The sequence below is a fragment of the Ranitomeya variabilis genome, chromosome 4 (assembly GCF_051348905.1).
Source record: "Ranitomeya variabilis isolate aRanVar5 chromosome 4, aRanVar5.hap1, whole genome shotgun sequence".
Taxonomy (NCBI): domain Eukaryota; kingdom Metazoa; phylum Chordata; class Amphibia; order Anura; family Dendrobatidae; genus Ranitomeya; species Ranitomeya variabilis.
In genome coordinates, this window is record NC_135235.1 from 602,775,037 (window position 1) to 602,802,695 (window position 27,659).

The 27,659-nt window shown below is 45.1% G+C and overlaps 2 protein-coding genes across 10 annotated transcripts in view; both read right to left on the reverse strand.

The window, feature by feature from the left end:
- SULF2 (sulfatase 2) overlaps positions 1 to 15,012 on the reverse strand; it is a 106,792-nt gene extending 91,780 nt beyond the window's left edge. For 2 of the 8 annotated variants that reach the window (XM_077253283.1, XM_077253281.1), the window contains exon 1: positions 14,806 to 14,945. Coding sequence is in view for 2 of the 8 variants with exons in the window: in XM_077253290.1 (XP_077109405.1) it covers positions 14,806 to 14,812 (7 nt within the window). In the remaining 6 variants the exon portion in view is untranslated. Of the gene's footprint in view, positions 1 to 14,805 lie in introns of all 8 variants that reach the window. The other 6 variants (XM_077253291.1, XM_077253290.1, XM_077253292.1 and 3 more) reach the window with 6 other exon arrangements.
- A 5,639-nt stretch (positions 15,013 to 20,651) lies between these two features.
- On the reverse strand, positions 20,652 to 23,439 carry LOC143769229 (uncharacterized). Of its 2 annotated transcripts, none has more exons than XM_077257767.1 (3): positions 23,302 to 23,439; positions 23,071 to 23,225; positions 20,652 to 22,948 (listed from the first exon to the last, which is right to left on the reverse strand). In XM_077257767.1, exons 1-3 carry the CDS (start codon positions 23,414 to 23,416, stop codon positions 22,829 to 22,831), a joined length of 390 nt encoding a protein of 129 aa, XP_077113882.1. In that variant the 5' UTR covers positions 23,417 to 23,439; the 3' UTR covers positions 20,652 to 22,828. The 2 variants fall into 2 exon arrangements, with proteins under 2 accessions (XP_077113882.1, XP_077113883.1); XM_077257768.1 differs by having other exon boundaries at positions 23,071 to 23,232.
- Between the last annotated feature and the right edge of the window lie 4,220 nt (positions 23,440 to 27,659).

A 27,659-nucleotide genomic window follows, 5' to 3' on the forward strand; every position in this document is an offset into this window, starting at 1 on the left:
ATGCCTTGCGGGGACGCTGCGTCCCCGCAAGGTGTACGGGCATGCTGCGATCTGAAAAGACGCGCAGCATGTCCGTAGTCGCAGGGCCGCCGCGTGCGGGTTTCCACGCATAGTGGAGACAGGATTTCATCAAATCCCCTCCACTATGCAGAAACATCTGGACGCTGCTTGTTTGACGCTGCAGCGCTGCGCAGCGTCAAACAAGCAGCGTTTCCTGAACGTGGAAACATACCCTAACAAAGTCCTCGTGTAGGACTGCAGCGACCCTATAAAGGTTTTTAGTAAAACTCGAAGCTAAGAGATGAAGAAGAACGTGACCTCCTCCCCGTTGGGTTTATCTCCACATGGTTCAGTCTCTACATATTGGCCGCAACAAGTGTTTTATACGATTAAAATGAAGTCAAGCGGCGGCGTGGCGACTTCCACGGAGCGAGGCTGATAATACAAGCCCTCGCCGGCGACCTCGTAAAAGAGATCACACGAGGAGTTAATTGGAAATCCTGCGCTCTTTCTGCTCTTCTCTGCTGGAGCATCAGCAAAACAAAACAGAATCTTCAGAGCCGACCGCGTCCCCCCGACAACCAGCGCAGAATAAGCCCCCGCTGCAGCGCTACAATTCATAGACTCCTTCCTGCTGAACGAGAGAAATTACTGGAGAAAAGACGAAGTTTATAGTGGAGACGGAGCTCCATCACTGGCGGCTTTCACGCGTTTCAGAACATACCTTTCTGGAGACCTTAACAAAAACCCACAGTCCTGCTACAGGGTTTTTGAAGTGTATCCACGTAAAAAAAAAACCTTGTGTGATCAAAACCTAAAAGTTCCCACATTACATAAAAAAAATCCATGGATACATCACAAGTCGGCATCATAGCCACATTACATAGAGAATATCCCTAAATATACCACACACTACCTCACTGATACAGAAAATATCCTCAAATATATCAGAGCGTCCAGATGTAGAAAATATTCCCAGATGTGTCACATCACAGCGATATATCCACATTATGCAGAAAATATCACTAGATCTGTCATAACACCGGGTCGTAGTCTCATGCAGGATATCCCTGGATGAAGCACGCGGTATCATACTCGTGTTATATATAGAATATCCCCAGATGCAGCACACGGTGTCATACCCACGTTATATATAGAATATCCCCGATACGGCACACGGTGTCAGAACCTCATTATATACAAAATATCCCAGGATGCAGCACACGGTGTCATACACACATTATATACAGAATATGCCAGGATGAAGCACACAGCGTCATACCCACATTATATACAGAATCAGGTACGGACTGGGGCTGAAATTCAGTCCTGGCATTTGAGATCACACAGGCCCATGTTGTCCCTGTCACCATGAACCAGATGGGATATATTACTAATATTACCCTGGATGGAGGAAAGGAACAGTTTTAACAAGACCAATATTTCTATGGCCTGGTGGGGTAAGTGACGGAGTCAGCGACTTTGTGCTCCATCACAAGTCTTAACAGTATGGGGGTCTGGAGAACACCGATTCTGTTAACAACATAGCAGACAAGGAAGCCCATGACCAGACAGGCCCTTCTGGCATTTGCCAGATGGCCAGTCCGGCCCTGTACAGAATATCCCAGGATGAGGCACACAGTGTCATACCCACATTATATACAGAATATCCCAGGATGAGGCACACAGTATCATACCCACATTATATACAGAATATCCGAGGATGAGGCACACAGAGTCATACCCACATTATATACAGAATATCCGAGGATGAGGCACACAGAGTCATACCCACATTATATACAGAATATCCCAGGATGAGGCACACAGTGTCATACCCACATTATATACAGAATATCCCAGGATGAGGCACACAGTGTCATACCCGCATTATATACAGAATATCCCAGGATGAGGCACACGGTGTCATACCCACATTATATACAGAATATCCCAGGATGAGGCACACAGTGTCATACCCACATTATATACAGAATATCCCAGGATGAGGCACACAGTGTCATACCCACATTATATACAGAATATCCCAGGATGAGGCACACGGTGTCATACCCACATTATATACAGAATATCCCAGGATGAGGCACACAGTGTCATACCCACATTATATACAGAATATCCCAGGATGAAGCACGCAGAGTCATACCCACATTATATACAGAATATCCCAGGATGAGGCACACAGTGTCATACCCACATTATATACAGAATATCCCAGGATGAGGCACACAGTGTCATACCCACATTATATACAGAATATCCCAGGATGAGGCACACAGTATCATACCCACATTATATACAGAATATCCGAGGATGAGGCACACAGAGTCATACCCACATTATATACAGAATATCCCAGGATGAGGCACACAGTGTCATACCCACATTATATACAGAATATCCCAGGATGAGGCACACAGTGTCATACCCGCATTATATACAGAATATCCCAGGATGAGGCACACGGTGTCATACCCACATTATATACAGAATATCCCAGGATGAGGCACACAGTGTCATACCCACATTATATACAGAATATCCCAGGATGAGGCACACAGTGTCATACCCACATTATATACAGAATATCCCAGGATGAGGCACACGGTGTCATACCCACATTATATACAGAATATCCCAGGATGAGGCACACAGTGTCATACCCACATTATATACAGAATATCCCAGGATGAAGCACGCAGAGTCATACCCACATTATATACAGAATATCCCAGGATGAGGCACACAGTGTCATACCCACATTATATACAGAATATCCCAGGATGAGGCACACAGTGTCATACCCACATTATATACAGAATATCCCAGGGTGAGGCACACGGTGTCATACCCACACTATATACAGAATATCCCAGGATGAAGCACACAGCGTCATACCCACACTATATACAGAATATCCCAGGATGAGGCACACAGCGTCATACCCACACTATATACAGAATATCCCAGGGTGAGGCACACGGCGTCATACCCGCATTATATACAGAATATCCCAGGATGAGGCACACAGCGTCATACCCGCATTATATACAGAATATCCCAGGATGAGGCACACAGCGTCATACCCACACTATATACAGAATATCCCAGGATGAGGCACACAGCGTCATACCCGCATTATATACAGAATATCCCAGGATGAGGCACACAGCGTCATACCCACACTATATACAGAATATCCCAGGATGAGGCACACAGCGTCATACCCACACTATATACAGAATATCCCAGGATGAGGCACACAGCGTCATACCCACACTATATACAGAATATCCCAGGATGAGGCACACAGCGTCATACCCACATTATATACAGAATATCCCAGGATGAGGCACACAGCGTCATACCCACATTATATACAGAATATCCCAGGATGAGGCACACAGCGTCATACCCGCATTATATACAGAATATCCCAGGATGAGGCACACAGCGTCATACCCACACTATATACAGAATATCCCAGGATGAGGCACACAGCGTCATACCCGCATTATATACAGAATATCCCAGGATGAGGCACACAGCGTCATACCCGCATTATATACAGAATATCCCAGGATGAGGCACACAGCGTCATACCCGCATTATATACAGAATATCCCAGGATGAGGCACACAGCGTCATACCCACATTATGTACAGAATATCCCAGGATGAGGCACACAGCGTCATACCCACATTATATACAGAATATCCCAGGATGAGGCACACAGCGTCATACCCGCATTATATACAGAATATCCCAGGATGAGGCACACAGCGTCATACCCGCATTATATACAGAATATCCCAGGATGAGGCACACAGCGTCATACCCACACTATATACAGAATATCCCAGGATGAGGCACACAGCGTCATACCCACACTATATACAGAATTTCCCAGGATGAGGCACACAGCGTCATACCCACATTATATATAGAATTTCCCAGGATGAGGCACACAGCGTCATACCCACACTATATACAGAATTTCCCAGGATGAGGCACACAGCGTCATACCCACACTATGTACAGAATATCCCAGGATGAGGCACACAGCGTCATACCCACATTATATACAGAATATCCCAGGATGAGGCACACAGCGTCATACCCGCATTATGTACAGAATATCCCAGGATGAGGCACACGGTGTCATACCCACATTATGTACAGAATATCCCAGGATGAGGCACACAGCGTCATACCCACATTATATACAGAATATCCCAGGATGAGGCACACAGCGTCATACCCGCATTATATACAGAATATCCCAGGATGAGGCACACAGCGTCATACCCGCATTATATACAGAATATCCCAGGATGAGGCACACAGCGTCATACCCACACTATATACAGAATATCCCAGGATGAGGCACACAGCGTCATACCCACATTATATACAGAATTTCCCAGGATGAGGCACACAGCGTCATACCCACATTATGTACAGAATATCCCAGGATGAGGCACACAGCGTCATACCCACATTATGTACAGAATATCCCAGGATGAGGCACACAGCGTCATACCCACATTATATACAGAATATCCCAGGATGAGGCACACAGCGTCATACCCACATTATATACAGAATATCCCAGGATGAGGCACACAGCGTCATACCCGCATTATATACAGAATATCCCAGGATGAGGCACACAGCGTCATACCCACATTATATACAGAATTTCCCAGGATGAGGCACACAGCGTCATACCCACATTATGTACAGAATATCCCAGGATGAGGCACACAGCGTCATACCCACATTATATACAGAATATCCCAGGATGAGGCACACAGCGTCATACCCACATTATATACAGAATATCCCAGGATGAGGCACACAGCGTCATACCCACACTATATACAGAATTTCCCAGGATGAGGCACACAGCGTCATACCCACATTATATATAGAATTTCCCAGGATGAGGCACACAGCGTCATACCCACACTATATACAGAATTTCCCAGGATGAGGCACACAGCGTCATACCCACACTATGTACAGAATATCCCAGGATGAGGCACACAGCGTCATACCCACATTATATACAGAATATCCCAGGATGAGGCACACAGCGTCATACCCGCATTATGTACAGAATATCCCAGGATGAGGCACACGGTGTCATACCCACATTATGTACAGAATATCCCAGGATGAGGCACACAGCGTCATACCCACATTATATACAGAATATCCCAGGATGAGGCACACAGCGTCATACCCGCATTATATACAGAATATCCCAGGATGAGGCACACAGCGTCATACCCGCATTATATACAGAATATCCCAGGATGAGGCACACAGCGTCATACCCACACTATATACAGAATATCCCAGGATGAGGCACACAGCGTCATACCCACATTATATACAGAATTTCCCAGGATGAGGCACACAGCGTCATACCCACATTATGTACAGAATATCCCAGGATGAGGCACACAGCGTCATACCCACATTATGTACAGAATATCCCAGGATGAGGCACACAGCGTCATACCCACATTATATACAGAATATCCCAGGATGAGGCACACAGCGTCATACCCACATTATATACAGAATATCCCAGGATGAGGCACACAGCGTCATACCCGCATTATATACAGAATATCCCAGGATGAGGCACACAGCGTCATACCCACATTATATACAGAATTTCCCAGGATGAGGCACACAGCGTCATACCCACATTATGTACAGAATATCCCAGGATGAGGCACACAGCGTCATACCCACATTATATACAGAATATCCCAGGATGAGGCACACAGCGTCATACCCACATTATATACAGAATATCCCAGGATGAGGCACACCGTGTCATACCCACATTATATACAGAATATCCCAGGATGAGGCACACAGCGTCATACCCGCATTATATACAGAATATCCCAGGATGAGGCACACGGTGTCATACCCACATTATATACAGAATATCCCAGGATGAGGCACACAGCGTCATACCCACATTATATACAGAATATCCCAGGATGAGGCACACAGCGTCATACCCGCATTATATACAGAATATCCCAGGATGAGGCACACAGCGTCATACCCACATTATATACAGAATTTCCCAGGATGAGGCACACAGCGTCATACCCACATTATGTACAGAATATCCCAGGATGAGGCACACAGCGTCATACCCACATTATATACAGAATATCCCAGGATGAGGCACACAGCGTCATACCCACATTATATACAGAATATCCCAGGATGAGGCACACCGTGTCATACCCACATTATATACAGAATATCCCAGGATGAGGCACACAGCGTCATACCCGCATTATATACAGAATATCCCAGGATGAGGCACACGGTGTCATACCCACATTATATACAGAATATCCCAGGATGAGGCACACAGCGTCATACCCACATTATGTACAGAATATCCCAGGATGAGGCACACAGCGTCATACCCACATTATATACAGAATATCCCAGGATGAGGCACACAGCGTCATACCCACATTATATACAGAATATCCCAGGATGAGGCACACAGCGTCATACCCACACTATATAGACAATATTCCCAGATGCAGCACAAAGATCCCAGCAGAATCTGCAGATTTATATTCACCAAAGGCTACATTATCACGATGAGTACTTGGGGAGTTTTGATGTAGCATTTTTTGCCGCATTTCTGTACCTTTTAGGATATGTGCACACGTTAATACATTTCTGCATTAAAAATGCGTCTCTTGGTATGACAAATGCTGAGCAAAATAAGTGTCTTTTTTGATGCACCCCCCATTCATTTCTATGGATGAAGTACGCTTCAAAAATGCTAAAAGGATAGACATGCTGCAGATCTGATATTTCAGAAACCTCATTCACTTTGCTGGTGCTGTAAAACACTGCACTTTTTTTCCTCTGCAAAATGACAACATGTAAAGACACCTTTAAGTTCATTTATGTTTCTTGTGATTTTTCATTGCATTCGAGGGCATTTTTAGTTTGTGTTTGACTTTGCGGTTTTTGTCTCTTTTTGGTACGTCATGTTTTAAAATAAAGCTGGTTTGTTTTTTCATATTTCCTGGTATTTGGCTTTGACGAAACTTTATTCTTACAGTCATGTGTGAGTTACTTGTGTTTTTTACCTTCAGATTTTCCGCATTTAATGCAAGTCTCTGGGGAAAATCCAAACATAACTCTCGTATTTGAAAGAGAAATTGACATGGTGTGGGTTTGAAACTTGCACCGTAGAACATATTACACAGACATTAAAAAAAAAAAAAGGAAGGACAGTGGACGTGAGATTTCTATAAATCCCATCCACTTTCCTGGAACTTTAGGACGCTGCGTGGGAAATTAACCTTATGTAGAAATCTCCTCTGATACATCACAACGTGGCGCCATATCCACATTATATGGGGAATATCCCCGACTATATTACGACTCGGGAGTCATACGCATCCACCGTTTGGACACCAGTCTAGATGAAGAGCGTTCTGGAGTAAAATGCGCCAAATCCATTGAGACGAACACTTAATAAATTTGACGTAACCTGAGCTACCATTCCCTACCGCAAGAAATAGACTCCTGCCGGTGAGTGTGGTATATTTCTATAGCAAGATATGTAAAATATGAATTTGGTCAGGCCCCACCCCAGTTCTGCCCACTTTTCAAAAAGTTGGTGGCGCTGGCTGGGATTCTACCTCAAAACTTTAGCGCAAAGATATACGTGTGATGTTTTAGGCAGTTTTATGTCAGCAAATTGATGTCAGCTACTTAAAAATAGTCCTGGATAACCTTTTTATTTATTCTGCAACCAGACAGACATCACCAGGCTTCTACATGAGAGGACAGATATAGCAAGGTGCATATACAAAAAGATGAAAACAGCACCGAGGGCCTCAACTCATTGTTTTATTTCTACTTTTTTTACCTATAGTTTTTGGGGGTTTTAGACATTTTTTTTAGTTGCACCTTTTTTAAGCTTATTTTACATGTTTTATGTTTGTTTTTTAAATGATCCCCATTGTGGGCAGAGTGTTTGTTTTCCAGATAGTGGTGGCTGAGTCATCATGCGCGACTTGACATCAGTTGAAATGATGGCTATCACCTGGTGTACACAGGACAGCTATCGCCTGGGGCGTATGGCCTTGTCGGTATGATATAGAATATATCAACGCTATATATGACTGTGAGGTGTAAACAGGAGATCAGAATGCTTATGTGAATAATATATATATTTTTTTGTTATACACACACATCAGCTCAGATATCACCCAGTTTACCTACATGCTCTTCAACATTAACCCCTTCACCCCCGGAGCTTTTTCCGTTTTTCCGTTTTCGTTTTTCGCTCCCCTCCTTCCCAGAGCCATAACTTTTTTATTTTTCCGTCAATATGGCCATGTGAGGGCTTATTTTTTGCGGGACGAGTTGTACTTTTCAACGACATCATTGGTTTTAGCATGTCGTGTACTAGAAAACGGGAAAAAAATTCCAAGTGCAGTGAAATTGCAAAAAAAGTGCAATCGCACACTTGTTTTTTGCTTGCCTATTTTGCTAGGTTCACTAAATGCTAAAACTGACCTGCCATTATGATTCTCCAGGTCAGTACGAGTTCATAGACACCTAACATGACTAGGTTATTTTTCACCTAAGTGGTGAAAAAAAATTCCAAACTTTGCAAAAAACAAAACAAAACAAAATTGCGCCATTTTCCGATACTCGTAGCGTCTCCATTTTTCGTGATCTGGGGTCAGGTGAGGGCTTATTTTTTGCATGCCGAGCTGGCGTTTTTAATGATAGCATTTTGGTGCAGACACGTTCTTTTGATCGCCCGTTATTGCATTTTAATGCAATGCCGTGGCGACCAAAAAAACGTAATTCTGGCGTTCCGATTTTTTTTCTCGTTACGCCGTTTTGCGATCAGGTTAATGCTTTTTTTTTATTGATAGATCGGGCGATTCTGAACGCGGCGATACCAAATATGTGTAGGTTGGGCGCTTTTTTTATTGATTTATTTTGATTGGGGCGAAAGGGGGGTGATTTAAACTTTTATGGTTTTTTTTTTTTTTTCACATTTTTAAAAACTTTTTTTTTTTACTTTTGCCATGCTTCAATAGCCTCCATGGGAGGCTAGAAGCAGGCACAGCCCGATCGGCTCTGCTATGCAGCACCGATCATAAGATCGCTGCTACACAGCAGAATTGCAGGTGTGCTGTGAGCGCCGACCACAGGGGGGCGCTCACAGCCACCGGCAATCAGTAACCATAGAGGTCTCAAGGACCTCTATGGTTACTGTCCTGATGCATCGCCGACCCCCGATCATGTGACGGGGGTCGGCGATGCGCTCATATCCGGCCGCACGGCCGGATGCGGTAGTTAAATGCCGCTGTCTGTGTTTGACAGCGGCATTTAACTAGTTAATAGCGGCGGGTGATCGCGATTTCACCCGCCGCTATTGCGCGCACATGTCAGCTGTAAGAAACAGCTGACATGTCGCGACTTTGATGTGCGCTCACCGCCGGAGCGCACATCAAAGCGGGGGTCCCGACATGTGACGTACTATACCGTCACATGTCGGGAAGGGGTTAAGGGTATGTGCACACGTCAGGATTTCTCGCAGAAATTTTCTGCAAGAAATCCGCTTTTTTTTTTTTTTTTTTTTTTAGCATTTTGCAAGTGTAATTAGCTTGCAGAATGCTAAAGTTTTTCAAGCGATCTGTAGCATCGCTTGGAAAACTGATTGACAGGTTGGTCACACTTGTCAAACATAGTGTTTGACAAGTGTGACCAACTTTTTACTATAGATGCAGCCAATGCAACATCAATAGTAAAAGATAGAATGTTTAAAAATAATTTTAAAAAATAAAAAAAATGGTTATACCCACCTGCAGACAGCCGATCTCCTCAGCGGCTTCCATTCCTATAGATGGTGTGTGTGTGTGCAGGACCTTCGATGACGTCGGTCACGTGACCGCAACGTCATCGCGGTCATGTGACCGCAACGTCATCGCGGTCATGTGACCGCAACGTCATCGCGGTCATGTGACCGCAACGTCATCGCGGTCATGTGACCGCAACGTCATCGCAGGTCCTTCACACACACCATCTATAGGAACGGAAGCGGCAGCATGCACCGATGAGAGGCGGGAAGACTCCGGGGGCCATCGAAGGTGAGTATATGACTATTTTTTATTTTAATTCTTTTTTTTTTTTTACCAATTATATGGTGCCCAGTCCGTGGAGGAGAGTCTCCTCTCCTCCACCCTGGGTACCAACCGCACATGATCTGCTTACTTCCCGCATGGTGGGCATAGCCACATGCGGAAAGTAAGCAGATCAATGCATTCATAGGTGTGCGGAACCCCCGCAATTCCGCAAATTTAATGAACATGTTGCTTTTTTTTCCGCGATGCGATTTTTTCGCGGAAAAAAATGCAACATTTGCACAAGAAATGCGGAATACACTGAAAATAATGGGAGGCATATGTAAGCGTTTTTTTCGCGTTTTTATCACGTTTTTATAGCGAAAAACGCAAAAAAAAACGCGAAAAATACTGAACGTGTGCACATGGCCTGAAACTGCGACAAAAAAAGGACGTGGAATTATGGAAATCATGGTGTGGAAACGTTATTGATCTGCAGATGAAAAAAAAATGGAAACTACATTTTCATATATAGGCCAGTAAGCTTAACCTCTACTGTGGGTAAAATCCTGGAGGGCATTCTAAGGGATGCTATGCTCGAGTATCTGAAGAGGAATAACCTCATGACCCAATACCAACATGGGTTTACTAGGGACCGTTCCTGGCAGACTAATCTGATCAGTTTCTATGAAGAGGTAAGTTCCGGACTGGACCAAGGGAACCCAGTAGATGTAGTGTATATGGACTTTTCAAAAGCTTCTGATACGGTGCCACACAAAAGGTTGATACATAAAATGAGAATAATGGGGATAGGGGAAAATATGTGTAAGTGGGTTAAGAGCTCGCTCAGGGATAGGAAACAAAGGGTGGTTGTTAATGGAGCACACTCGGACTGGGTCGCGGTTAGTAGTGGGGTACCACAGGGGTCAGTATTGGGCCCTCTTCTTTTTAACATATTTATTAATGACCTTGTAGGGGGCATACAGAGTAGTATTTCAATATTTGCAGATGACACTAAACTCTGCAGGGTAATCAATACAGAGGAGGACAACTTTATATTACAGGAGGATTTATGTAAACTAGAAGCTTGGGCTGATAAATGGCAAATGAGCTTTAATGGGGATAAATGTAAGGTCATGCACTTGGGTAGAAGAAATAAGATGTATAACTATGTGCTTAATTCTAAAACTCTGGGCAAAACCGTCAATGAAAAAGACCTGGGTATATGGGTGGATGACAAACTCACATTTAGTGGCCAGTGTCAGGCAGCTGCTACAAAGGCAAATAAAATAATGGGATGTATTAAAAGAGGCATAGATGCTCATGAGGAGAACATAATTTTACCTCTATACAAGTCACTAGTGCGACCACACTTAGAATACTGTGCACAGTTCTGGTCTCCGGTGTATAAGAAAGACATAGCTGAACTAGAGCGGGTGCAGAGAAGAGCGACCAAGGTTATTAGAGGACTGGGGGGTCTGCAATACCAAGATAGATTATTACACTTGGGGCTATTTAGTTTGGAAAAACGAAGGCTAAGGGGTGATCTTATGTTAATGTATAAATATATAAGGTGCCAGTACAAAGACCTTTCTGATGATCTTTTTAATCATAGACCTGAGACAGGGACAAGGGGGCATCCTCTACGTCTGGAGGAAAAAAGGTTTAAGCATAATAACAGACGCGGATTCTTTACTGTAAGAGCAGAGAGACTATGGAACTCTCTGCCGTATGATGTTGTAATGAGTGATTCATTACTTAAATTTAAGAGGGGACTGGATGCCTTTCTGGAAAAGTATAATGTTACAGGGTATATACACTAGATTCCTTGATAGGGCGTTGATCCAAGGAACTAGTCTGATTGCCGTATGTGGAGTCAGGAAGGAATTTTTTTCCCCAATGTGGAGCTTACTCTTTGCCACATGGGTTTTTTTTTTGCCTTCCTCTGGATCAACATGTTAGGGCATGTTAGGTTAGGCTACTTTCACACATCAGGTTTTTGGTTTCAGGCTAAATCCGGCAAATTTGCAAAAAACCGGATCCGGCGTAAATTGTGAAAAACTGATGCACCGGATCCGTTTTTTTAGCTGGATCCGGCTCTCTTTACTGCAGAGGGAGAGAGAGGGATTTCCCATGCCAGAATCAAAAACAAAACTTCTGGGCATGCTCAATGTGTAAAAAACGGATTCGGTAGCCGGAACCGTTCATTCACACATCCGTTACATGCGTTTATTGCCAGAAACGTCCCTTCAGGCTTTTTCGCCGCACAGAAAAAACGTTGCAGTCAGTCAGTTTTTTTTAAATGGGGACCCCCCAAAAAAAATTACGTGAGGCCCTTATAATTAATAACCAGCAAAGGCTAGGCAGACAGCTGTGAGCCAACATTAATAAGCTAGTAAGGGGCCATGGATATTGGTCCCCTCCCAGACCAAAAACATCAGATCTCAGCCACCCCCAGGAAAGGCGCAACCAGTTCTGGAGTTTAGCCTCCACTCTTCCCACTTGTTCTAGTGTGTTAGCAAGTGGGGTAATAGTATTGGGGTTGATGTCAGCTTTGTATTGGTGAATGACCTCGGGGAGACCAAAACATCCAACACTGCGGAGACACCATCACGTGTTTCTCAACGCAGTGATCCAGAACACTGCCCCCATCCCTTATGGGAAATATGCAAACGCATGTAAAGTAAGCTGCGGAGACACCATCATGTGTTTCTCAACGCAAGCAATGAATAGCCAGGCCTTTCTCCGGGAAGGAACAACCACGGGAAGGGCAGCATCCAATAAAGGAGAATATCCAATAAAGGAAGACCACCTATGCCAAGCATGGTATCCATCCACAAACATGGATGTTTTGGTCTCCCCGAGGTCATTCATCTGTTCCTTCATAGCCTTTCACCAGGCACTGCTCCTAATAGCCAGTTTCCTACTCCACACTGATGAGGGGCAAAAACCCCGAAACAGCTGTTTGTGGATGGATACCATGCTTGGCATAGGTGGTCTTCCTTTATTGGATATTCTCCTTTATTGGATGCTGCCCTTCCCGTGGTTGTTCCTTCCCGGAGAAAGGCCTGGCTATTCATTGCTTGCGTTGAGAAACACATGATGGTGTCTCCGCAGCTTACTTTACATGCGTTTGCATATTTCCCATAAGGGATGGGGGCAGTGTTCTGGATCACTGCGTTGAGAAACACGTGATGGTGTCTCCGCAGTGTTGGATGTTTTGGTCTCCCCGAGGTCATTCATCTGTTCCTTCATAGCCTTTCACCAGGCACTGCTCCTAATAGCCAGTTTCCTACTCCACACTGATGAGGGGCAAAAACCCCGAAACAGCTGTTTGTGGATGGATACCATGCTTGGCATAGGTGGTCTTCCTTTATTGGATATTCTCCTTTATTGGATGCTGCCCTTCCCGTGGTTGTTCCTTCCCGGAGAAAGGCCTGGCTATTCATTGCTTGCGTTGAGAAACACATGATGGTGTCTCCGCAGCTTACTTTACAAGCTTTGTATTGGTAGCTGACATCAAGCCCAGGGGTTAGCAACTGAGAGCCATCTGCCCTGATTATTAATAATAGGGGGCCCCACATTTTTATTTTTTTGGGGTGGGGGCCAATGCTAAGTATACAGCTGTGAGCTGATATTAATAGCCTGGGAAGCTCCATGTTTATTATCACCTTCCCAGGCTATAAACATCTGCCCCCAGCTGGTTATTAAAATTGCGGGGGTGACTGAATTATTAGCTAAATACCTGAACATTAAACTACATGCACTGATATGTCACGCACATCTTTCTATCTAGCTATTCTATCCTGACTCGTCATGGTGTAATTTTGCTATACTCGGTTGATGAAATGTTGGGTTTTCTAGGACATGGGGGCGTAAAAAACAGACAGCACACTCATGGTCTGAGTGCCGGGCACTTTTTTCTCTCGCACCCATTGACTTGCCTTGGTGAGCCTCGGCCGACATACGTGGCCAATCGCAGCATGTTGTGACTTTTTTTTCCTCAGTCCGATCTAAGAAAAAAATTGCAGAGGAGTCCCACTCTTGTCTTTGATGCAGTAATAGCTGGAGTGTGGGCTGTGGACCACATGTGCAACACCACAAAGAGGTCTCCATGAGGGAACGATAGTGTCTCAGAAGCCGTTTTTACATATATACATATAACGATGCCAGGCTGCACGTTGCTCATGCTACGTCCCCTAAACGTGTTAGCACCTCCGGACTTATCAGGGACATCTATCGGCAACGACAAAGGTGCTGCCAGCAGGGGATCTTGATGATTTCCCAAGTGTGTGCAGCCGAAGCTGTAGATGCGGGGATTTCTGACCCAAAAATTGAATAATTTGAGATGTATCAAAAAAAAATGTGCTCCATCCTCTGCAGACCAGTAACTTGTCTCCACCAGACGCCACTTTTCCTTCTTGGTGATATAATGTTGCGGAATAGAGATACTAAATATATATATAACGTATGCCTTACACATATGACAGGGCTGTGCACCGAGCCTCGCTCCCGGTGTATCCGCCGTGCAGGTGCCGGGGCCGCCGGTGTGTCTGCTCTCAGGACAGTGACAAACGCTCCACACATGGGGGATCCCGCTGGTGACACCCCGCCTGTCCTCACGTACCTGTCATGCTCCGGCTGCCGCTCCCCGGTCACTCCCAAGCTCCAGTCCCGGTTGCAGGTGTCGGCACCGGCGGCCGCTTCACCACTGATCCGCAGTCAGCGCAGACGGCTTAGAGCTCCGCCCCTCCTGCCTAACCCCGCCCTGGCACCACCTACTGCCTTTCAGCCCCGCCCATAGCTGGGTTAAGCCGGCGCTTCATACCTGTGATATAGCGGAGATCCTGCCGCACGGTGCTTTGCGTTTCCTCGCCTTACATCGTGCGGCGGGAGACAGCGGAGTTCCTGAGGTCAGTCACGGCGCCTCACACATACGTGAGGTAATGCTCGACTATGGAGTCGTAGGGGTTACTGTCACCATGGTGATTGGAATGGCGCCAAAAAGTCCCCAGTTGACTACAACGGTGTCCATCGAAGTTTCTGTCATTTTCTGAGGGAAATGTGCGACTGTCGTGTAGTGGAGCTGATTCCTGAGAAGAAACATGGTGGTAAGAAAGTATCAGGGTGTTCCCAGTGTTACAGAGTGTTTCAGGAGACGCCTCTGAACTGTGCTATTGGCCGACATTCGGCTGTGTGGGCCTGCTTGTCCTTGCCTAATGGAAGGAGCAGGGCTTCCAGCAGCACAGAGTATTTTCAGGAGTCCTGTGGGTCTCCATCTGTGAGGGAACCACAACTCCCAGACTACAGGAGGTAATATCCTGAGAGGTAATAAATTTTTAGAGTATTTTTATTTACCTAAAGGGGATTGTTCCCTTTCAGTAAATGAGTGCCTGCTGTTTTCACCATCCCCAGGTCCACTTCTAGGTCTCTGCCATTCAGTGTGGTGCTGATGTCACGTTGACAGCGCTGCAGCCAATCACTGAGCATAGATGGAGCGCCCCGTTCAGAGTTGCTGCACTCATGGATTGGCGTCATATCCCTGAGCCACTGTCAGGAGCAGCGGGCGCCACTCATTGGTGGACCAGGGGAAGGTGAGAAGACAGTTTATCATGTTCTAACTCCTTTAAAAGGTTTTCAAATCTAGTTGGGGGGGGGGGACAAAATCTGATGAAAAGATTTGCCAAAAGGCTGAAAAAAAATTAAATTCTTAAAAAACACACTTCTGGAAATCTAAAGACAGTATTTAAGCGGTTACCTCTTGGAAAGATTAAAAAAAACAACGACTTTTGCTTCAGATCTCTCCCCCAAAAAACTTTTTTTTTTTTGTTAGATTTTGCCGCAGAAACTGAGGAAACGCATCATCCAATAATTGTTAACTGCAGCTGTAAAAAATGGATTGTATACCGATGACAAGTGAAGGAAAAAAAATACCAACTTTTCTGGATAAAACTGATTTTTTTTTTTTATATACACTTGTGTGAACCTCGCCTAAGGGTGTGTTCACATGTAGCTTTTTGTTCTTTCTTTTTTAAAGTTGGTTTGCTCCAAAATAAAGCCTGTGTAAAAACAAAACAAATACCACGCCTAAAAGATTCTTCTTATTAATTTCTATTGACTATATGGGTATTCCCATCTACAAGATTAACCCCATGTGCAGGGCATTGCAGTAGCTTAGGTATCCATGACTATGACGAAGGATGAGCAGACCAGTGGATGGTCGAGTTCGATCAAAGTTTTGTTTGTGTACCAGAACTCCATGGAAGACCATGGGTACCCAGACTTTGGTGCTGTATAATGGTCTCTCTGCCCGTGTTCGGAGTTTAGTACCACACACTAAGTGTCCGGTATGAACACCGCTCATCTCTAGTTAAAGGGCCACTGTCACCCCCCTCCAGCCGTTATAAACTAAAAGAGCCACCTTGCGCAGCAGTAATGCTGCATTCTAACAAGGTGGCTCTTTTAGTTTTAGGTTCAAGTATACCCCAAATAAAGCGTTTTGATACTTATCCAAAATACCGGTCTTTAGCCAGGGAGGCGGGTCCTCACTCCCCAGATTGAACCGCTACTCTGCCGTCACTCCAATCTTCATGGGCTTTCGGCGCCGCCCCCTCAGCGCTGTTTACGTTTCAAAACCGGCGCCTGCGCTGTGTACTACTGTGCTGCGCAGTAAGCTCTGGCCGTCTGACATCCCAGCCAGGCTTGCAGACTGCGCCTGTGCGGGCAGTGCGGCCACCCACCTTTGGAATCCCAGCCCCGCACTGTGCATAATGCATAACACAGTGCGGGGCTGGGATTCCAAAGGTGGGTGGCTGCACTGCCCGCACAGGCGCAGTCTGCAAGCCTGGCTGGGATGTCAGACGGCCAGAGCTTACTGCGCCTGCGCAGCACAGTAGTACACAGCGCAGGCGCCGGTTTTGAAACGTAAACAGCGCTGAGGGAGCGGCGCCGAAAGCCCGTGAAGATTGGAGTGGCGACAGAGTAGCGGTTCAAGCTGGGGAGTGAGGACCCACCTCCCTGGCTAAAGACCGGTATTTTGGCTAAGTATCAAAACGCTTTATTTTGGGTATACTTGAACTTAAACTAAAAGAGCCACCTTGTTAAAATGCAGCATTACTGCTGCACAAGGTGGCTCTTTTAGTTTATAACGGCTGGAGGGGGGTGACAGTGGCCCTTTAAGACCACTAAGAACTGTTACTATATGAGTAGTCGTCGTAACCATGAATACCTAAGCTACTACAATGCCCTGCTCATGGGGGTAAGTGACATAGCTTACACTGTGTTACAAAGGTTTTGTCCCTCGGTCAATTTTGAGTGTTCCGGATAGATTTTTTTCATGCTGATTTCAGAAATGACTTCAGATTTTTCCTATCGCGTAAGGTTTTTGAGAAATAATGCTAAACATTATAATATTCTGTTATTCCAAAAACTCATATATGAACTTTTTCGAAACAGTATATTCTGAATTTTCCACTGAAATAGCATAAATTGCTGATCTACACATATGCAAGCACTTATGCGAATTCCGCCCAGGCGCAGTGAATCATTCGGCTGACCGTGTACGGAGCATACCACATCTCCTGGACAGGGGAGGAATCAAAAGACAATACTGACATTACAGCAGGGGATCACCGAGGATTTCTTTTGTCAGGTATTCACTGACTGTTTTTAAACCCTTTACCACACGTCCTTGGCAACAGCAGGGTACTGATCTTTGAACAACTCGTGGACAACATGCTCACAGCATATCATTTGATGAAAGGAAATATGTCACTAAAAATGCATTTTCTACTTTCTCACTTGGACTTTTTTCCCAGCCAGTCTTGGTGCCATTAGGCTACTTTCACACATCAGGTTTTTGCCGTCTTGTCGGTTCCCGCGTCGCGTAAAATATGGCGTAAAATATGGAAAGCTGATTAAATGGATCCGGTTTTCCGCCAGATCCGACTAGCGGAACCGGCGAAAAACCGGATCCGTTTCATCAGTTTTGCATCCGTTTTCTTCTCGTTTTTTTAATCCATTTTTTGACAAATCCGTTTTTTAAAAACGCCCCTGGGAGGCACCCAAAATGTGATTGGCTACTGAAAACCTATATATACAGTGTTCCTTCAGCCCATCTGTGACAGGTTGTAGAGGATCAAATGTTTGGAGAGCAAGATGGATGTTGTTATTGCGAATATTCTGAAGATCAACGTGGATTTTACTGTAGAGGCGAATCGCTTGAAAACAATAGTTCTGGAGAAGAAGCGAGAGAGACAGCGCATTATGCGTCTGCGCCGACAGCGTTTGTGGATCCACCCCATCACTGCACAGAGAATGACACGTGGGGTGTTTTCTACTTTATACATGGAGCTACGAGGAGACCCAGAGAAGTTTTTCAGCTATGTGCAGATGAAAGCAGAGAACTTCGATCTAGTGGTGGACCGAATTGGACATCTCATCCGAAGGAGTGACACGTATTGCCGATTCGCCATTTCACCGGCGGAGCGTCTGATGGTCACTCTTCGGTAAGCCATTTTTATTGTATCTCCTCCTGTAAAGCACACTTAACTTTAATATTGTTGCTGGTATTTTTTTTAGAATAATTTTTAGTGTATTTCATACAGTTATAGCTGCATTATAACTGTAATGTTATCGATGGTATTTTTTATGAATTTTATTGTATCTCCTACTGTATTAGGTGACTTATAACTGTAATGTTATTGCTGGTATTTTGTAATAATTTTTGCCTTTTATTCACAGATTCCTTGCAACTGGAGAATCCCTTTCGTCACTACATTTTCAATTTCGGTTGGGAATTTCCACCATATCGGGATTTGTCAAGCACACTTGCCATGCATTGTGGGACTCTTTGCACGGCGAATTTATACCACATCGCACAATGGAGAGTTGGTTGGAAATAGCCGATAAAGTCCACCAAGTTTGTCAGTTTCCCAATCGCTTGGGTGCTGTGGACGGGAAACATATCTGCATCGTGAAGCCGACTGGATCTGGCCCGGAATATTTTAACTATAAAAAATACTTTTCCATTGTGCTGATGGCCATCACAGATGCAGAATGCAAATTTATAGCGGTGGATATTGGGGCGTATGGCTGCTCCAATGATTCCCAAGTTTTCAAATTGTCGGCTATGGGCCGTCATCTCTATGGAAACATCTTCCAATTCCCCCCCCCCCCCCCTACCCCCCAAGACCACTGCCTCAAACCTCTGGGCCACAAATGCCATTTGTGTTGGGGATGAAGTCTTCCAGCTGTCGGAACACCTGCTGAAACCCTACTCCAGTAGTGGATTAATGCAATCTAAGAGAATTTTAAATTACCGCCTCACACGAGCACAGAGAATGGTGGAGTGCGCTCTTGGGATTCTGACCGCCAAATGGCGAGTTCTATTCACAGCTATAAACTTGGAAGACTGACACTGTTGGCGAGGTGGTGAAAGCGTGTGTTGTCGACACTGCACAATTTTGTGATATGCAAGGAACATATTTCCATTGAAGACCATTCTGAAGAAACCACTTTATCACAACATTACGTTTCAATGTTCTGTGTCAGTTTCCCAAATGAGGTACAAATTTGCAGAATACTTTATTTCACCTGAAGGAAGAGTAGACTGGCAGGATGAGAGAGTTTGAACAATGTGTCTTGGACCTTGTAACCAAAAGTATTTTACCCTAAGATGTGTACCTGTTTGGGTTGTACCCAAAGTATTTAACCTTCTTTTACCCAAGTTGTGTACCTGTTTGGGTTGTACCCAAAGTATATAACCTTTAACCACATTATTAAGCCTTTTTTTACCCAACATATTTAACCTTATAAACCGTATAAATAAATTAAAGACAACATTTTTAAACAGTTTTATTAACCTAGTTGTTTAACAAATAAAAAAATATAAGTTTTAATAGATTAGGGTGGTGATATTGCTGGAGGGGCTGTCACAGTAGCGTAGCTGCGTCCTGAGCAGGCGGGGGGCCCCGGGTGCCAGCAGTGGGCCCCCCGCCTGTCATCGCAGGGTCAGCTGTACCAGCATTTAGCCGATACAGCTGACCGCAATGATGAAAGGAGTGCTGCGCTCCTTCCTCCATCATCCCCTGTCCGAGGCGAGCGGGAGCTCAGCGCATGAACCAGGAAGAAGAGGTGAGTATTTATTTTGTTAAGGGGTGCTGACTTACAGTACACAATCTGCCTATGGGGGGTCTGCCTAATACTACAGGGTCTGCCTGTGGGGGGTCTGCCTTATACTACAGGGTCTGCCTATGGGGGGTCTGCCTAATACTACAGGGTCTGCATATCGGGGGGGTCTGCCTAGTACTACAGGGTCTGCCTATCGGGGGGGTCTGCCTAGTACTACAGGGTCTGCCAATCGGGTGGTCTGCCTAATACTACAGGGTCTGCCTATAGGGGGGTCTGCCTAATACTACAGGGTCTGCCTATAGGGGGGTCTGCCTAATACTACAGGGTCTGCCTATAGGGGGGTCTGCCTAATACTACAGGGTCTGCCTATAGGGGGTCTGCCTAATACTACAGGGTCTGCCTATAGGGGGGGTCTGCCTAATACTACAGGGTCTGCCTATAGGGGTGCTGCCTTATAGTACAGGGTCTGCCTATAGGGGTGCTGCTTTATACTACAGGGTCTGCCTGCGGTTGCTACCTTATACTACATAGGGGTGCATTATACAATATTGAGTAGGCCTGTGGGGAGTGCATTATACTATACTGAGGACTATCTGGTACATTATACTATATTGAGGACGATCTGGTGCATTATACTATATGGAGGCTATCTAGAGGGGCATCATACAGTGTGGGGATTACAGTTTTGGAGCCATCAGTTTGGAGGCTACTAAGGGGTCAGTATACTGTGTATAAGAGAGCATCATACTGTGTATAGGGGCGCTGTACAGGGGGAGACTCGGGACATTATTAAATGTAAAGTGGGCACTTATTGTTATAGGGGAACTCAGGTTACTGTGACTATCAAAGGGGCACACAGGACAATATTACTTTCTAGGGGGCAAAATATGGGCTCTGTTTTCTAGGGCACTTGCACCTGGCACTGCTATATTATAGAGGGATGCCTTAGAATTTAGAGGGCACAGAGAACCACACAGCAGGGGCAGTAATAGGGACACATATGGCAGTAGCGGCTCAGTATTGGGGTATCAGGTGCAGTAATAGGGACACATACGGCAGCAGCGGCTCAGTATTGGGGTATCAGGTGCCGTAATAGGGACACGTACGGCAGCAGCGGCTCAGTATTGAGGTATCAGGTGCAGTAACAGGGTCACATAGGGCAGCAGTGGCTCAGTATTGGGGTATCGGGCAGTAATAGGGACACATACGGCAGCAGCGGCTCAGTATTGGGGTATCAGGTGCAGTAATAGGGGCGCATAAGGCAGCAGCGTCTCAGTATTGGATTATCAGCAGGATGAGGAGTTTGTGCAGGTTGGGAATAGATGGTGATGGGGATGGAATATGAGAAGTGAAATGTGTCTTTGTTGTATTCTCTGCAGCCGAGTCGTTGCTGGAAGAAGTTGTCATGTCAGTCTGGGCCAGATGGAAAAGACTGGAAAAGTGAACGATTCCATCAGAAAAAACGTCAGCGGTAAGACGTTATCTGTAACTGTGCAGTGATCTGTTATATGTTCTGTAGGGCTGGTATCTACCACTGACCATATGGCGGTAATATCCATGTTGGTCGTTATATAGAGATTATCTTCAATAACAGCGCAGTCATCTGCTGAGGTTCTCCTCCACTATTAGGGCACATCACCGAGTTGTAATCAAGGTTATCTGGTTAGTGGTCCACTCAGAAGCTTCGCCCCCCTGAGCCAAAACCCTAGCTACGCCTCTGGGCTGTCAGATTGGGAGACTTCGACAGTGGAAGTGTGGAGAGAGGAATGTGATGGTGGTGGTGAAGGATCAGTAGGTAAAACAGGTGAGGGGGTGGAGAAAGAAATAGAACGGGTGGACATGAAACCGGGAGTAGTATTGGGAATTTGGAAGATTGGAGGGGTGGAGTGGGTGGATTGGGAGGCAGAATGATGGGTGGAGAAGAGGGTTGTAGTGGCATGATGGGTGAAGGAGACTGGTGGTAGTGGGCAAGGAGAGGAGGCACGGATGATGTTGGTGGGAACTGGTATGGGGCGGGATGTTTGTACGGGACAGGATGCTGGTAGTGGCTGCAGGGAGGGACAGTGGCTGGAGGAGGGGCAGATGTGGCTTGGGAGGTAACAAGCGCTAGAGCAGACTGGCACGATTGCATTACTTGTATCTGCTGATCAGGAGATAGTTTATCCATGCGCTCGAGTACCGACTGGAAAAATGTGTGGTTCGGTGAGTTACTTATATCTAAATGCTTCCATTGCTGAAGTGTCTGCAACTCAAGAAGACATTTGTTTATCAAATTAAAACCTGCGGCCATTTGCTCCGACAAAAGTTTCAGACAGTTCTGGAAGGATGCATTCAAATGCAAGAACTCGGGCACATAACTCTGTACCTAACCCCTCTGGCGCTGCTGCCCAGAATCCACAGGTGTACTAGAGGTGGAAACATCAGAGGGGTGGCGTACAGGAAAAGCTATATCCTCACCGGCAGATTCATGCAACGCAGCCGGCCAGGATGCTCCAACGCTGGTGGATGGGACCGAGGGATCAGATGTGAGGGAAGGTGCAGAGGGGCCGGGACTGTCGAAGTGTCCCTCGGTGGCGGACTCCTGAGGGATCGCCCCAGAAGGGTTCAACTCTGCAGGATCCCGAGTGCTGCCGACGGTACTGTGGAACAAAGAGAAAACAAAATATAATTAATATATTGATATTGCATGGCCCTGGCTGAAACATAAAAAAAGGGTTAGACATGTAAACATTTGTTATTAAATGTGGTGGGTAATATTTACCTTTAGCTCCCCATCGTTGATCTGAGGAACGACAGGGCCCTTGCATACTTCTACTTGCTCCTGCGTCCACCAGATCCACTCGGGGCCCGCATCTTTGTTCAACTCCTTCTTGAAGCGATCCCTGATTGACCGCCACCGCTTGACAATTCTCTCGCCTTAAAACTGAAGGCACAAATTGGTTAGTATACAACACTTTACATCCAGCTACATAACTGAACTGTGTATACTTACGTGCTTGATTCTGGGCCCGAGCATCGAGGTCCTCCCAGTTGTCTACAAGCTGTTGGCACACTTGCTCCCAGAGCCGACGGGTCACAACTATATCGGCGTGGCGGTGGTCACCCATGTTCCACAGCGGCTTCCTCTCTCAGATCAGATCGATGAGGAGGTCGATATTTAGCCCGGCCTCCTCACTGTCCGAGTCAGGAGCACGCTGTGAAGCCTGTTAAAAAGACATTAGAATCAAAACAACGTAAAGTTTTAAAAAAAATATATATATATATGCTTACCCGATGACCACCGCCCTGACTTGCACACCGATGACCCTGGGAGCCGCTCTGAGGACCTCTGGATCGAGCACCAGAATCTGAAGACTATAAGAAAAAAAAAATTATGTGCTTTTATGTTGGCTTATGTGTTGTGTGCAGTGTGATGTCTATAATGATCAGTTTGTATGTGTTGTGTGCAGTGTGATGTCTGTAATGATCTGTTTTTTTTATGTGTTGTGTATTGTGTGAGGGTGTGGTTCTGCGATGCATATAAGAAACTTACCAATTGCGAGCCCACTCCAGATATACTGTATCTCCACCCCTTCGGTCTTCTTCTGGAAGCACCTCTTCTGCTGCTGCAGCTTCCTGTTATACAAAAATGATAGATTGATAAATACATAAATTCATAAAATATATATTTAAATAGATATGGGATAGATAGATATGAGATAGATAGATACAGTTATATGAAAAAGTTCAGGCACCCCTATTAAGCTTAATGTTTTATAAAAATAGTTTTTTTTTGCAACAGCTATTTCAGTTTCATATATCTAATAACTGTTGGACACAGTAATGGTTCTGCCTTGAAATGAGGTTTATTGTACTAACAGAAAATGTGCAATCTGCATTCAAACAAAATTTGACAGGTGCATAAGTATGGGCACCTCACCAGAAAAGTGACATTAATATTTAGTAGATCCTCCTTTTGCAAAAATAACAGCCTCTAGTCGCTTCCTGTAGCATCTATTGAGTTCCTGGATGAAGGTATTTTTGACTATTCCTCTTCACAAAACAATTCCAGTTCAGTAAAGTTTGATGGTCGCTGAGCATGGACAGCCCTCTTCAAATGTTCCCACAGATGTTCAATGATATTCAGGTCTGGGGACTGGGATGGCCATTCCAGAACAGTGTAATTGGTCCTCTGCATGAATGCCTGAGTAGATTTGGAGCGGTGTTTTGGATCATTGTCTTGTTGAAAGATCGATCCCCTGCGTAACTTCAACTTTGTCACTGATTCATGAACATTATTGTCAAGAATCTGCTGATACTGAGAGGAATCCATGCGTCCCTCAACTTTAACAAGATTCCCGGTGCCAGCATTGGCCACACAGCCCCAAAGCATGATGGAACCTCCACCAAATTTTACTGTGGGTAGCAAGTGTTTTTCTTGGAATGCTGTGTTTTTTTGCCGCCATGCATAACGCCTTTTTGTATGACCAAACAACTCAATCTTGGTTTCATCAGTCCACAGGACCTTCTTCCAAAAAGAAATTGGCTTCTCCAAATGTGCTTTTGCATACCTCAGCCGACTCTGTTTGTGGCGTGCTTGCAGAAACGGCTTTTCGCATCACTCTCCCATACAGCTTCTCCTTGTGCAAAGTGCGTTGTATAGTTGACCGATGCACAGTGACACCATCTGCAGCAAGTTGATGCTGCAGCTCTCTGGAGATGGTCTGAGGATTGTCCTTGACTGATCTCACCATTCTTCTTCTCTGCCTTTCTGACGTTTTTCTTGGCCTGCCACTTCTGGCCTTAACAAGAACTGTACCTGTGTTCTTACATTTCCTTACTATGTTCATCACAGTGGAAATTGACAGGTTAAATCTCTTAGACAGCTTTTTGTATCCTTCCCCTGAACAACTATGTTGAAATAATCTTTGTTTTCAGATCATTTGACAGTTGTTTTGAGGAGCCCATGATGCCACTCTTCAGAGGAGATTCAAACAGGAGAACAACTTGCAAGTGGCCACTTTAAGTAGCTTTTCTCATGATTGCATACACCTGGCTATGAAGTTCAAAACTCAATGAGGTTACAAAACCAAAAAAAGTGCTTTAGTAAGTCAGTAAAAAGTAGGTAGGAGTATTTAAGACAAGAAAATGATAAGGGTGCCCATACTCATGGACCTGTCAAATTTTGTTTGAATGCAGATTGAACATTTTCTGTTAGTACAATAAACCTCATTTCAAGGCAGAAACATTACTGTGTCCAACAGTTATTAGATATATGAAACTGAAATAGCTGTTGCAAAAAAAAAAAACAATTTTTATAAAACATTAAGATTAATAGGGGTGCCCAAACTTTTTCATATAACTGTAGATAGATTTGGGATAGATAGAATGGCAAAAAAAAATCATTAAAAACAAAACAGTTATTTACCTCAATGCGCTGCAGACTTGGCTGGCAGAGTCTGTGCCTGGCAGGCTCTGTTGTTGGCTGGTAAATGGATGAGTGAGGGACTCACTGGCATTGTTTATATGTGTCCTGGGGGCCAGCCAATTGGTTCTGAGCATGCTCAGATTAAAAAACCGGATCAGGTCACCGCATCTGTCTTGTTCCGGATCCGGCACATTCCAGCACCCATAGACTTGCATTGTAGCAAAAAGCTACGGAGACAAAAAACGTTACTGTAGACGTTTTTTCCAGAAGCTGGAATGGAAATTTTCGCCGGATCCGGAAAAAAATGGAAGGAACGGTGGGCCATGCGGCGTAATGCAGCGCTAATACAAGTCAATGGGAAAAAAACGGATACGGTTTTTATTTCGCCGGTTTCGGTTTTTCAAAAAAGAGCCAGAATGGGCCGGAAGGAAAAAACCTGATGTGTGAAAGTAGCCTTAGGGATGAACACGGTGAAAGATTATTGCGCTGATGGAGAAAAGGTACCAGGGAAAGTGGAGTACGTCAATGCTGGCTGACTATTGCTGGAATCTTATTCGAGAAGCATCTGACACGGATTATAAATGAAAGTCGTCTGCAAAACACTTTTGAACAACTGCTTTTGCTACTGACATTGATGCACATGTATGTAGTGTCTCGGATGTCATAATGTAGACTATAAACTGTTTTTTCCTAACCCTTTACTGCCAGCTGACGGAATAGTAAGTCAGCTGGCAGTATCCCCCGCTTTGAGGTGGGTTCCGGCGGTGAGCCCACCTCAAAGCCGCGACATGTCAGCTGTTTTTAACAGCTGACATTTCCCCGCAATAGGCGCGAGCGGAATCGCGATCCACCCGCGCCTATTAAGTAGTTAAATGCCACTGTCAAACTCTGACAGCAACATTTAAATGCACTTTCGGACGCCAGTCTGGAAATAACGTGCAGCGACGACCGTCACGTGATCGGGGGTCATAGGTGCATTGCCATCACAACCAGAGGTCTCGAGACCTCTATGGTTGTTGATGGCAGATTGCTATGAGCACCACCCTGTGGTTGGCTCTCAGCAAACCTGTAATTCTGCTGCATAGAGGTGATCTGAGCATCCCCTCTACGTAGCAGAGGCGATCGCGCTATGGCAGCTATTGAAGCATGCCAAATGTAAAAAAAAAAAAAAAAAGTATAAAAATTTAAAAACATAAAATTTCAAGAAGCATCTGACACGGATTATAAATGAAAGTCGTCTGCAAAACACTTTTGAACAACTGCTTTTGCTACTGACATTGATGCACATGTATGTAGTGTCTCGGATGTCATAATGTAGACTATAAACTGTTTTTTCCTAACCCTTTACTGCCAGCTGACGGAATAGTAAGTCAGCTGGCAGTATCCCCCGCTTTGAGGTGGGTTCCGGCGGTGAGCCCACCTCAAAGCCGCGACATGTCAGCTGTTTTTAACAGCTGACATTTCCCCGCAATAGGCGCGAGCGGAATCGCGATCCACCCGCGCCTATTAAGTAGTTAAATGCCACTGTCAAACTCTGACAGCAACATTTAAATGCACTTTCGGACGCCAGTCTGGAAATAACGTGCAGCGACGACCGTCACGTGATCGGGGGTCATAGGTGCATTGCCATCACAACCAGACGTCTCGAGACCTCTATGGTTGTTGATGGCAGATTGCTATGAGCACCACCCTGTGGTTGGCTCTCAGCAAACCTGTAATTCTGCTGCATAGAGGTGATCTGAGCATCCCCTCTACGTAGCAGAGGCGATCGCGCTATGGCAGCTATTGAAGCATGCCAAATGTAAAAAAAAAAAAAAAAAGTATAAAAATTTAAAAACATAAAATTTCAAATCACCCCTCTTTCGCCCGAATCAAAATATAACAATAAAAAAAGAAAATCAAACCTACACATATTTGTTATCACTGCGTTCAGAATCTCCCGA

Coding starts and splice junctions, on each gene's coding strand:
- LOC143769229 (XM_077257767.1), bottom strand. CDS start 23,416: ATGGGTGACCACCGCCACGCCGATATAGTTGTGACCCGTCGGCTCTGG. Junction 23,226..23,301: donor TCGGGCCCAGAATCAAGCAC/GTAAGTATACAC, acceptor TTCAGTTTTAAG/GCGAGAGAATTGTCAAGCGG. Junction 22,949..23,070: donor TCAACGATGGGGAGCTAAAG/GTAAATATTACC, acceptor TTTGTTCCACAG/TACCGTCGGCAGCACTCGGG.